Below are 13,902 nucleotides of genomic sequence, written 5' to 3' on the forward strand. Positions count from 1 at the left end.
ACCAAGAAAAGTTCATAGTTCGGTATTCAGGAGGAAAGCTCGGCAACTTATTGTTAACTGCTGACCTGCTCTCCATTATTTCCAAGCAAGAACAATTGGTGCCCACCGTGGGGCCGAAAAAAAAAAATTTCGGCATTCAGGAGGAAAGCTCGGCAACTTGTTGTTAACCACCGAATCATTCTCTGGTACCTTCAAGCAAGAACACTTGGCGCCCACCGTGGGTCGAAAGAATATAAAGCCCTCTCCTTTTCTCGGCCCCATTACCTTCACGTACACCCATGGCCGATGCACAATCTCCTTTTGCGTCCGAACTCCTTCGAATGGTGACCGAGCTACAACAGGCAAACCAGCGCATGGCGCAAAAAAATCAGAGAATGGCTTATCAGATCGCTGAGTTGAACAACGCTCGGATAGAAAACAATAATGGCCGTCAACCACAACAGGAAGACGAGGAACACCAATCTGATCCTTCACATGTTTCCGAAACTATTCGGATTCAACCACAAGACGAAAAAGTGCAGCCTGAAGACAAAGATAAGGAGCCCGACAATTCTGTGGGACCCTTCACACCAGATGTGATGAGCTTCGAGATGCCACGAAGGTTCACCTTACCAATGACTCTTACCCCCTATGACGGGCTTGGTGACCCAAAGAAGTTCCTCAAAAAGTTCCGATCAATAATGATCGTTAATGGTGCATCTGATCCTGTCTTATGTCGTTGCTTTCCATCTTATTTGGATGGCCCTGCACTTGACTGGTTTTGTGCTTTGCCTGCAGGTTCAATCTCCAGGTTCCAGGAGCTGGCCAAGCTATTTGAAGATCATTTTGTTGGATCTGCTATTTATTTGCATGACTCAGATTATCTGAACACGATAAAGCAAGGCCAGAATGAGAGCTTGAAGGACTATATGACTCGCTTCACGAAGGTCGCAATGAGCATACCAAACCTCCACCCCGATGTCCATTTGCATGCCATCAAAAGCGGACTCCGGCCAGGAAAGTTCCAAGAGACCTTCCCTATAGCCAAGCCGAAGACCCTGGCCGAGTTTCGCGAAAAAGCCAAAGGACAAATCGATGTAGAAGAACTCAGACAAGCTCGAAAAGCCGACAAAACACAATACAGGGACAAGGATAAGATACAAAACAATAAGAAGAATTTTAAACTAACTCCTCGATTTGAATCCTATACACAGTTTAACACAAAGCGGGAAGACATCATCAAAGAGATCTTGAACTCAAAATTGATCAAACCCCCGAGGAAGGCCGGAACTTATCAAGACACAAGGAACATAGATAAATCTAAATACTGTACTTTCCACCAGAAGCACGGCTACACCACTGACGAATGTGTGGTCGCAAAAGACCTTTTAGAGCGACTAGCTCGGCAAGGTCACCTCGACAAATACATCAGTGGCCATATGAAGAAGAGCACGCCATCCTCTACTAGAAACACTTCGTCAGAACCGCAATATCGGGGAAAAGAGAAAGCGTCTTCAAGCCCATATGAACCACCTCGAGGTGTAATTAACTGCATCTCAGGTGGGTACGCAAGCGGAGGAGCATCAAGCTCGGCTCGAAAGAGATCTGTTCGGGCAATGTATTCAGTGGAAGGAACTCAATAAGAGGCAAGAACAATCCCCGAATTTCCGCAAGTGATATTCACACGTGCGGACTTTAATTACAACATTCAAAATTTGGATGACCCTGTGGTCATATCTCTTCAATTGGGTGGTCTGCTAGTGAAGAAGATGCTATTAGATCCAGGGAGTAGCACCAACGTTCTATTTTATTCCACCTTTCAGAAAATGAAGCTCAGTGACAACATCCTCCAACCATCCAGTGGAAACTTAGTCGGCTTCTCAGGTGAAAGAGTCCAAGTATTTGGATCAGTGTGTTTACAAACCACACTGGGTGAGTACCCTCTATCCAAAACCTCTGATATTCAGTATTTAGTAGTAGATTGTTTTAGCCCATATAATTTTATACTCGGCCGACCTTTTCTAAATAAGTTTGGAGCAATTGTATCCACAATTCATCTCTGCGTTAAGTTCCCTGTGCAGGACGATCGAATTGCAACTATACATAGCGACTACAAAGAAGCACGACAGTGCTACAACATCAGCATGAGACTGCCAAATTGCTCAAAGCAAGCCAAGGTTAACAACGTCAACGTCTCTAACAACAACTCGGCCTTGGCCGATCTAGATCCAAGAGCCGAATTTCTCGAATGGCCCACACTAACAGATGAGTTACAAAAAGTATATTTCAATAATGATCCTAACAAATACACCTACGTAGGTACAACCATGAGCACGGCAGAACTAAAAGCGATACAAACCTTTCTACAAAAGCAAGCTGACCTGTTCACATGGAAACCATCTGATATGCCAGGCATTGTCCCCCAAATCATTGCTCATAAACTAGAAATCAAACCTTCTGTCCGACCAGTTCAGCAGAAAAAAAGAAACCTCTGAGACGAAAAGAAGAAGGCGTCATTAGAAGAGACTCAAAAACTAATCAATGCAGATTTTATTAGAGAAATACGGTTCACCACCTGGCTAGCCAATGTTGTAATGGTAAGAAAATAAAATGATAAGTGGTGCATGTGCGTCGACTTCACTGATCTAAATAAAGCATGCCCGAAGGATTCATATCCTTTACCATCCATAGACTCCTTGGTGGATAATGCTTCTGGTTATGCCACCTTAAGTTTCATGGATGCTTATTCTGGTTACAATCAGATCCTAATGCACCCTTCTGATAAGAGTAAAACAGCCTTTATTACTGAATTTGGTAATTACTATTATAAAAGTTATGCCTTTTGGACTAAAGAATGCAGAGACAACTTATCAGTGTCTCATAGACAAAGTCTTCGCCAAACAGATCGGCAGGAATATGGAGGTCTACATTGACGACATGGTCGCCAAAACAAAGGTCGGCCACGACCATATCGCCGACCTCGCCGAAATATTTGATCAAATAAGGCATTACAATTTGCGTCTTAATCCTGAAAAATGTGCGTTTGTCGTTCAAGGTGGCAAGCTTTTGGGGTTTTTACTAACTAGTAGGGGTATCGAGGCAAATCTAGACAAATGCCGAGCAGTACTAGAGATGACGAGCCCAAAAATAATAAAGGATGTGCAGCGGTTGACAGGAAGACTTGCTGCACTTTCCCAATTTGTCCCATGTTTGGCTTCAAAATCTTTTCCCTTTTTCCAAACACTCAAAAAGAAAAATGGAATGATGATTGCGGAAGAGCTTTCAATAATCTTAAAATCACTCTATTGCAACCGCCAGTCCTTCAAAAACCCTTACAAGGGGAAGAACTTTTCTTGTACTTATCAGTTACTAACTGGGCAATAAGCTTTACTCTTGTTACAGAAAGGGAGAAAGTTCAACATCCAATTTATTTTGTTAGCAAAACCCTACATCATTACAAGTCAATTATCCGAAGATAGAAAAACTGGCACTAGCACTGGTATTCTCGGCGAGGAGACTCCGACCTTATTTCCAGAGCCATGTTATTCACGTTCGGACCGAAGAACCATTACGCCAGGTCTTACATAAACCAGAGATTGCAGGCCGACTTGTCAAATGGTCGGTCGAACTATCTGAATTTGATATCAGATATCAAGGTTGGGGTCCGATCAAGTCACAATTCCTTGCCGACTTCATAGCAGAATCAACCATCCCAATAGCAGACGACCATACAGTACAATGGACTTTGTACGTTGATGGTTCATCAAACCCTCAAGGGTGTGGTGTAGGAATTAGGCTGGAAGGCGATGATGGTTTCATTTTGGAACATTCCCTTCACTTCTCCTTCAAAGCCAGCAACAATCAATCCAAGTATGAGGCCCTTATTGCAAGACTTTGGCTCTGTTTAGTTCTACACATATCCTCTATAAATGGTATATTATGATTCACTATTGGTAGTACAACAGGTAAATGACCTTTTTCAAGTCAAAGATCCATTGCTGACTAAATACTTATTATTGGTAAAACACTTGATCTCCCAGTTTACAAACTTTGAAATACAACATATACCACGAGATCAGAATAATAGAGCTGACATTTTATCTAAGCTCGGCAGCACACAATCTCAACTGTCAACATTACATCAATCCACTTTACATACTCCAAGTGTTACTCTAACAAATGTTTTAAGTGCCACACAGGGACAGGATTGGCGAAGCTCGTTTATACATTATTTGCAAACAGGTGATATACCAGATAGTGTCGAAAATGTAAAGAGGTTCCGATGACAAGCATCCTTTTTTATGTTACTCAACGGCTCTTTATATAGGCGAGGATATTCTCGCCCATTATTAAAATGCCTATCTGTTCATACCTTGGGTCGAGTTGTCCGACCCGGGATGATTAGCGACAAAGCGACCGACCTCCTCAGGTCAGACTATCCGACCTCTTTTTAAAGAGAGCTCGGCTAAACCGACAGAAAAGCCTAGTAAGGGGCCCAAATAGAGGAACACGACCCAAATCCAAAGGCAGTCCAAGCCTATAGAGATAAGGGCGGTTCCCTTGAAGATAAGCTAACCTCACTCAAAGATAAGATAAGATAAGATAACTAACTTATCTTATCTAAAAAGGTCACTCCACACCATTATAAATACACTGGAGCACCCAGGTATAACTCATACTCTGATTCTACAAAAAACCTGTTTAATACCCATGCTAACTTAAGCATCGGAGTCTCTTGCAGGTACCCCCCACCCTCCGGTGACAAAGGATCAACAGTGCAGCCAAGTTCAATAAGTCGGACACAACAGCTCCGGCCTCCACTTACAGCCGGACACGTCATCTCCGACCAGCATAGAAGATCTCGTCCGAGATCGACCTACAGTTTCAGGTAACCCTCAGAACATTGGCGCCGTTTCTGGGGACTTGGAAGTCATCCCACCACCATGGCGGATGATCATAACAACGACCACGATTCAGATCTAGAGGATAGAACACCGCACAAAAATACGGACACTACACTAAAAGACGCTCTAGAATCCAACGGGGACAAAAACTCATCAAATCCGGGAGTGATAGAGGCACTTCAAGATCGATTAAAGCAACTCGAAAAGGAAACCCATCATCAACGAGAAGTCGGAAAGGATCTACAAAGAGAGGTAAGATGACGTCGAGAATTAGAAGATAAACTTCTGAAACTCCAAGCCGATCTCAAAGCAAGAGCCACTCGGACCACCCCTGAGGACAACTCACGCAAAGATCAAGATCCATTCACTAGGGAAATCATGAAGACCAAAATTCCTAAGGACTTCAAACTTCCGGATATGACTTTGTACGATGGCACTACGGATCCCAACCATCACCTCAGCAATTTCAGAAGTAGAATGTATCTTACCGACGCCTCAGATGCAGTTCGTTGCAAAGCTTTTCCAACAACTCTCACAAAGACAGCAATCAGATGGTTCGACAACCTACCTCCGAAGTCCATCTCAAGCTTTGATGACCTAGCCAAAAAGTTCCTGGCCGGATTCTCCATCCAAAAAGACAAGGCTAAGTACGCCCCTAGCCTACTAGGAATCAAGCAAGGAGATCGGGAAAGTCTTCGCAACTACATGGAAAGATTCAACAAAATATGCCTAGACATACAAAGCCTACCAACAGAGGCCGCCATCATGGGCCTCATCAATAGCCTGCGAGAAGGACCTTTTAGCCAATCCATATCAAAGAAGTACCCCACATCTCTGGACGAAGTGCAGGAATGAGCAGAGAAATACATCAACATGGAAGAAAATTCTCGACTAGGAGAAACCTCAAAATTCGGATTCACCTACCGAGACAAAGACAAAGAGTCCAAAAAGAAGGAAGATCGACAAGGGGAAAAAAATTAAAAAATACCATAATTACACTCCTCTTAGGGTATCCCTGGTGGATGTTTACAAAGAAGTCTGCCACACAGAAAAAATACCCCCAGCCCGACCACTCAAAGGCAAAAGAGGAGGAGGAAACCGGAATGAATATTGTGAATACCATCGAGTCAGTGGGCACTCCACCAACGAATGCTTTGACTTAAAAACGTCATAGAAAAGTTAGTAAGAGAAGGAAAACTAGATCGGTATTTGGCCACCCGAGACGATGAACAGAGAAAAAGGAGGAGGGACGAAGAAGCCGGGCGAACCGAGCGATCACCTCGTACGCCAGAAAGACATGTTCATATGATACACGGTCTAGAACACTCAAAATAGACTACATCGTGGTCGACGTGAGTTCAGCCTACAATGCCTTAATAGGACGGACAACCTTAAATCAACTCGGCGCAATAGTCTCAACTCCACATCTATGCATGAAATTTCCAACTGCAGAAGGGATAGCTACAATAAAGGCAGATCAAAAGATGGCACGTTGCTGTTATAACGAAAGTCTAAACCTCAGAGGCAGAGGAGAAAAATTCCACACAATTGAGCTCGGCAGAGTCCAGAGACGAGAAGAACTACGCCCACAGCCCGAAGGTGAAGTAGAGAAAGTTCAGATCGGAAACACCTCGGACAAAACAACTAATATCGGCACGATCCTAAACAGAGATGCAAAAGAATCACTGATACAGTTCTTACGAGATAATGTCGATCTCTTCGCATGGAAAGCTGCAGACATGCCAGGCATAGACCCCAAACTAATGTGCCACAAGTTGGCGGTCTATCCAGAATCTCGGCCGATATAGCAGAGACGAAGAAAACTTGGGCCAGAACAATCTCAAGCTGTGGAAGAACAGGTACAAGTGCTACTGGAGGCGGGATTCATAAGAGAAGTCAAGTACCCACTATGGCTAGCCAACGTTGTCTTGGTAAAAAAATCTAATGGGAAGTGGCGAATGTGCACTGACTACACCGATCTCAACAAGGCCTGCCCAAAAGATCCTTATCCACTCCCAAGTATCGACGCACTGGTGGATGCCTCATCTGGATATAAATACCTCTTGTTTATGGATGCATATTCTGGATACAATCAAATTCCAATGTATCCACCTGATCAGGAAAAAACCTCGTTTCTAACACCAAAAGAAAACTATTGCTACATCGTAATGCCTTTTGGTCTTAAAAATGTGGGGGCAACTTATCAAATGCTAATGAACAAAGTCTTTTCAGACCATATCGGAAAAATCATGGAAGTCTATATGGACGACATGTTGATAAAGACACAAAGTGAAGAGACATTATTGTCCGACTTGGTCCAAGTGTTCGACACTATAAGGAAGCATGGCATGCGACTCAATCTTGCAAAATGCACCTTTGCAGTAAAAAGCTGGCAAGTTCTTGGGTTTTATGCTCACACAAAGAGGAATCGAGGCAAATCCAGATAAATTCCAGGCTATACTCAACATGAAGAGCCCAACTTGTGTCAAAGAGGTACAACAACTCAACGGGAGGTTGGCGGCCTTGTCCAGGTTCCTAGCGGGATCAGCAATAAGATCTCTCCCCTTCTACGCCACTCTGAGAAAAGGAAAAAAGTTTGAATGGACAACAGAGTGCGAGCAAGCCTTTCAGGACTTCAAAAGTTTCCTGGGACAACCACCCATCCTAACTCGACCACGAGGGGAAGAGCCACTCGTATTATACCTCGCAGTAGGAAGTCGGGCAATAGCCTCAGCACTGGTTCGAGAAGACGACAAAGGACAACAACCAGTATACTTTATTAGTAAAGCGCTACAGGGATCCGAGTTGAACTACCAAAAAATAGAAAAATTTGCCTATGCGTTCATACTAACATCTCGACGTCTCCGCCCGTACTTCCAAACTCATACCATTAAGGTTCAGACCAACCAGCCCATAAAAGGGATAAGAAAACAGATTTAGCAGGCAGAATCCTACAATGGGCAGTCGAGTTGTCCGGATTCGACCTTCAATACGAAACTCGAACAACCATTAAATCATAATACTTAGCCGACTTCATTGCAGAATTTACAGACGCCCCGGGGACCCCCATAGAATGGAATATTTACGTGGACGGTTCCTCGAATAAAACTGGAAGCGGCGCAGGTGTGATAATTAAAAGCAACCAAGGAACTCAAATTGAGCTTTCCCTCAAATTCGGGTTCCCTATCTCAAACAACCAGGCGAAATATGAAGCACTACTAGCTGATTTGAAGCTGGCTAAGGAGGTGGGAGCCCAAAAATTCATCATCTTCAGCGACTCACAAGTAGTCACCTCACAAATAACAGGGAACTACCAAGTCAAAGATCCCACCATGAAAAAATACTTGGATAAAACCAGAGAACAGCTCGGACAACTCGGGAAATATGAGATCCGCCACATACCCCACGAACAAAATGCCCCAGCTGATGCACTCTCAAAATTAGCCAGCACCAAACCAGGGGGCAACAATAGAAGTCTCATCCAGGAAATACTACAGAACCAGTCAATATCGGAAGAAGAAAAAGTTCTAGCCATAACAGGTCAGGATCAAGGATGGATGACCCCCATAATTAACTACCTCAAAATAGAAACACTCCCTACAAATGAAAAATGAGGCAAAGAGGTTAAAACGGGAGGCACAATACTACACTATTATAAACAACACTCTATACAGAAGAGGGATTTCAATACCATTATTAAAATATGTGCCGACCTCCAACACAAGGGAAGTTTTAGAGGAAGTACACAGTGGCATTTGTGAGCACAAGCTCTCACCAAAAAAGTACTCCGGGCGGGACTTTATTGGCCAACTCTACAAAGGAAGCTACAGAATTCGTAAAGACATGTCACCATGCCAGAAACATGCCAACTTTCACATCGCCCCGCTAGAAGAGCTCATCAGTGTAACCTCACCTTGGCCATTTGCAAAATGGGGACTCGATCTTCTTGGACCCTTTCCCCAGGGATCGGGACAAGTCAAATTTCTCATAGTAGGGGTAGACTACTTTACAAAGTGGATCGAGGCAGAACCCCAGGCCAACGCCACCACTCAAAGAAGTCGAAAGTTCCTATATAGGAACATTGTCACAAGGTTCGGGGTTCCATACTCCATCAGCACGGACAATGGCACCCAATTCACAGATGTAGGCTTCAGAAAATTAGTAGCTGACTTGAACATAAAGCACCAGTTCACCTCCGTCGAACATCCCCAAGCCAATGGACAGGCTGAAGCTGCTAACAAAGTCATATTGGCCGGGCTAAAATAGAGATTACAAGATGCAAAGGGAGCTTGGGCCGAAGAACTTCCACAAGTCCTATGGGCATATCGAACAACGCCACATTCCACCACAAAAGAATCACCCTTCCGATTAGCATACGGAACAGAGGCAATGATCCCGGTAGATATCGAGGAAGGATCACCTAGAGTGGTCCATTACAATGAAGAAGCCAACTCCCAACTTCAAAGGGAAGAGCTCGACCTACTTCCTGAAATCCAAGAAAGAGCTCGGATCAGGGAAGAAGCACTAAAACGTCGAATGGCTTACAGATATAATCAAAAGGTAGTGCCAAGAGGTTTCGTTGAGGATGATCTCATCCTAATCCGAAATAATATTGGAACAACTCGACCCGGAGAAGGAAAGCTGGCAGCAAACTGGAAAGGACCCTATCGAGTCATAGAAGTACTTGGGAAGGGCTGCTACAGACTATCCGAACTCGACGGGCGAGAACTTCCTAGGTCGTGGCACGCCTGCAACCTAAGAAGATACTATAGCTAGAGAAGGTAAAAGATTTCATCATAGGATGCACTCTTTTTCCTGAAAAGGTTTTTTAATGAGGCACCAAGTTGAGATCCAGAAATTATCCAACTCAAAGGGATAGAAACTCTATATGTACATATTTTCATTTTTTTAAATAAAATATATTAGACCCTCTACAAAGTTTTCAAGACGCATTAATCTGAAACATTCATCGTCCGATTATAAAGCGACAGATTGGCAGAAAATAAAAAACAAATTCACTGCACGATCACGATAAAGACCAACAAAGATGAAAACCAAATTCATCTAAAGGTTGACTAAATGAGGATTTAATCCATTTTCTACAAATCGGCAAAGATGAAAACAGAATAATGTAAGAAGTTATCGAAAGTGATCCGGAGAAAGGACCTGACGAGGTCCTGATGGATTGCTAAATAATAACTTAAAAGACTGGTCGACGTTAAGAAGTCGGACCAAGTCAAACCAAGTTATAAGTAAACCCTGGAAAGAGGTCTGGCCAACCCTATAAAAGAGGATTACTTTAACTTAGAAGGGCACGACATGACGAAGTCAGCCCAAAAAACAAAGTTATAGAAGTAATCCCTGAAAGAGACCTGAACAAGGTCCAAGAAAGAGGATTACAAAAATAACTTAGAAGGGCCTGACATGACGAAGTCGGCCCAAAACACAAAGTTATAGAAGTAATCCTTGAAAGAGACCTGAACAAGGTCCAAGAAAGAGGATTACAAAAATAACTTAGAAGGGCACGACATGACGAGGTCGGCCCAAAACATAAAGTTATAGAAGTAATCCCTGAAAGAGACCTGAACAAGGTCGAAGAAAGAGGATTACAAAAATAACTTAGAAGGGCCAGACATGACGAGGTCGGCCCAAAACATAAAGTTATAGAAGTAATCCCTGAAAGAGACCTGAACAAGGTCCAAGAAAGAGGATTACAAAAATAACTTGATCCGACATGACGAGGTCGGCCCAAAACATAAAGTTATAGAAGTAATCCCTGAAAGAGACCTTAACAAGGTCCAAGAAAGAGGATTACAAAAATAACTTGATCCGATATGACGAGGTCGGCCTAAAACATAAAGTTATAGAAGTAATCCCTAAAAGAGACTTGAACAAAGTCCAAGAAAGAGGATTACGAAATAACTTAATCCGACATGACGAAGTCGGCCCAAGACATAAAAGTTATAAACTTAATCCCTGAAAGAGACCTGAACAAAGTCCAAGAAAGAGGATTACAAAAGTAACTTAGAAGGGTCCGACATGACAAAGTCGACCCACATAAAGTGCGAAGGCTACAAAAGTAATACTTGGCAGAAACCTCACAAAAGGTCCAAACAAAACAGGATACTGTTTGTTGCCTCAAACGAATCAAAGCCACAAGCACAAAAGCAACTCAAAGAGATCGAACAACAAGGCTCCAGCACTACCAAAAGCCTAGAAAAAAGTGCCTCGACGAGATAAAGATCGACATAATACTAAAAGCGCGAGGTTGTGATAAAAACAAATTCAAAAGGGCTACCCAAATCAGCCCCAAGAACTTGGAAGCTATTTTTGTTTTTTAGCCTAAACAAGTGTCAACGGTCAGCAAAATAAAATTTACAAAATAAAGAGTTTAAAAGCCCACAAGCCGGGCTATCTACATAATCAAGATAAAAAAGTCCAATTAAACATCAGAAGCCTTCCCGGTAGCATCAGCATGGGGAGAAGGAGGGCGAGTCTGAATGGGCACAGCATCCACGGTCCCATCATCTCGATTCAGGATTTGACAGTCCGGATCAGATACGGGATGACCGACCTCCGCTGAAGGAACTGAAGAAGTTGACACTTTAGCGGCAGGCGCAGAGGGAGGTTCAACATCATCATCATCCGAGTCATCAGGGACAATCTTACCATCCCTCACAACATTGTCCAGGCTGAAGAGAGACTGACGAGAGAAACTTTTGTGTGGTCTAGAAAATTGCGGATAAATCCTCGTTGCAAGTATAGTTTCTAAACCTTCAAAAGTCCCTTCGTACAAACGTTTTGGTTGTCACAAGTAACAAACCCCTTTTAAAATTGATAACCGAGTATTTAAACCTCGGGTCGTCTTCTCAAAGAATTGCAGGGAGGTGTTCTTATTATTGGTTATGAGTTGTAAATTGGGGTTTTGGATCAAGGTAAAAAGTATGTTGAATGACAAGTAAAATAAAATAATAATAACTGTAAAATAAACTCTTGGCAAGGTATAAGAACTGGAAGTCCTATCCTGGTTATCCTTATCATTTGTGATGAGAATCGATTTTTCTCCCACTTTGTTAACCAGCGAATTAATTCGAATCCTCAAGTCCCAGTCTTTCCTTGGGAAAAGTTAGAGTTATTGGATCTCGAAGTAATTCTTGAAGAATTCCAATTTTCAATCAACAATGAGTTTGATAACTCAAGAGTTACCAATGATTCAACCAAAGCCAAAAGGGAAAAATCTAAATTATTTATATAAATAAAAGAAAGCAATCATAAGTCTGAAATACCTCAAAATATATTAAATAGAAAATCAATCTAAACATAGAGAGTCATAAACAAAATTGAGAAAAGAAATAAAAGAACATTGAACCTGGGATTGAGAGTCACTCCTAAAACTAAGAGAAGTCCTAAATCATAATCCTAAGAGAGAGGAGAGAACCTCTCTCTCTAAAAACTACATTTACTCCTAAAATTGTGAATGTGAAAGCCCGTTTATGAATGGATGCATTCCTCCACTTTATAGCCTCTAATCTATGTTTTCTGGGCCGAGAACTGGGTCAGAAACAGCCCAGAATTCGCTGGTTGCGAATTTAAACACGCTGAATTTTCATCACTGCGATGCGACCGCATGGAGCACGCGGTCGCGTCACGTAGCGTCAGGGAAACTATAGCATATTATTTATCAAATCGAAGCCCCAGATGTTATCTTTCCAACGCAACTGGAACCGCGTCGTTTGGACATCTGTAGCTCAAGTTATAGCCGTTTTAGTGCGAGAGGGTCAGGCTGACACCTTTGCAGTTCCTTCAACTTCTTGTATTCCTTCCACTTTTGCATGCTTCTTTCCATCCTCTGAGCCATTCCTGCCCTGTAATCTCTGAAATCACTTAACACACACATCAAGGCATCTAATGGTAATAAGAGAGGATTAAACATAGGGAACTTAAGGCCAAAGAAGCATGTTTTCAATCAAAGCACATAATTAGGAAGGAAAATATAAAACCATGCAAATAGTATGAATAAGTGGGTAAAGAGTTGATAAAATCCATTCAATTGAGCACAAGATAAACCATAAAATAGTGGTTTATCAACCTCCCCACACTTAAACATTAGCATGTCCTCATGCTAAGTTCAAGAGAAGCTATAAAGATGAAGAGGAATGGTAAATTAATATGAAATGCAACCTATCTATATGAATACAACTAAATGCAAAAATGATTCTACCTACTTGGTTAAAAGTAAATAAGCTTTTCAAGACAAACATAAATTAGACTTCACTAATTCAAATTATACAATAAAAGACAAGTAAAGAAGATAGCTTATGAAATCAGGGAACATAGAATCAAGCATTGAACCCTTACTGGTAGTGTATATCACTCTAATCTCTCAAGTGTCTAGGGTTAATCACTCTATTCTTCTCTAATCATGCTTTCTAAACATTGTTCTTCATCTAACCAATCAACAAATATTTAGCATACTAATGCAAACATCATGAGGTCTTTTCAAGGTTGTAATGGGGCTAAGGTAAGGGTATAAGGATATATGTATGGCCAAGTGAGCTTTATAAAGTGAATCCTTGATTAGTCTAAGATCTCACTCAACATATACATACTTTATATAATTTTAAAATACTTTACCCAGCTACCCGAATTTTCCCACTTTTGTATTACATGCTCATGTATCAAACTTATTTTTGAATCTTGTCCCATGTGCATTGATTCTTTTTATTTTGCATTTGGGGTAATATTATGTTTTTCTTTTCTTCTCTCTTTTTTTTTGTATCCCCTTATTTAATTTAAACAATGGCCTCAATCATATGCAAGCATGTAAATATACTAAATAATGGACATATATATTGGAACAAAATATAGATTACAATCATAGAGAAGGAAACACACAGGAATAAAACATTTATGGTTAAATAATGTAACCATATAAATAAGCTCAATTCTCACAGGTTGTGTGTTCTTAGCTCAAAAACCATATTCCAAATACAACTTTCAAACAAGTTTTAACATAAAA

The 13,902-nt window shown here is 41.7% G+C and overlaps 1 protein-coding gene across 1 annotated transcript; it reads left to right on the plus strand.

The window, feature by feature from the left end:
• Positions 279-1,622, plus strand: LOC107607184. Its single transcript, XM_016309163.1, has one exon. The coding sequence runs from the start codon at positions 279-281 to the stop codon at positions 1,620-1,622; it is 1,344 nt and encodes a 447-aa protein (XP_016164649.1).

The sequence above is a fragment of the Arachis ipaensis genome, chromosome B01 (genome assembly GCF_000816755.2).
Source record: "Arachis ipaensis cultivar K30076 chromosome B01, Araip1.1, whole genome shotgun sequence".
In the NCBI taxonomy this organism is placed as follows: domain Eukaryota; kingdom Viridiplantae; phylum Streptophyta; class Magnoliopsida; order Fabales; family Fabaceae; genus Arachis; species Arachis ipaensis.

Excerpts from the sequence above, each read along its gene's own strand:
- LOC107607184 (XM_016309163.1), top strand. The coding sequence starts at position 279 with ATGGCCGATGCACAATCTCCTTTTGCGTCCGAACTCCTTCGAATGGTG.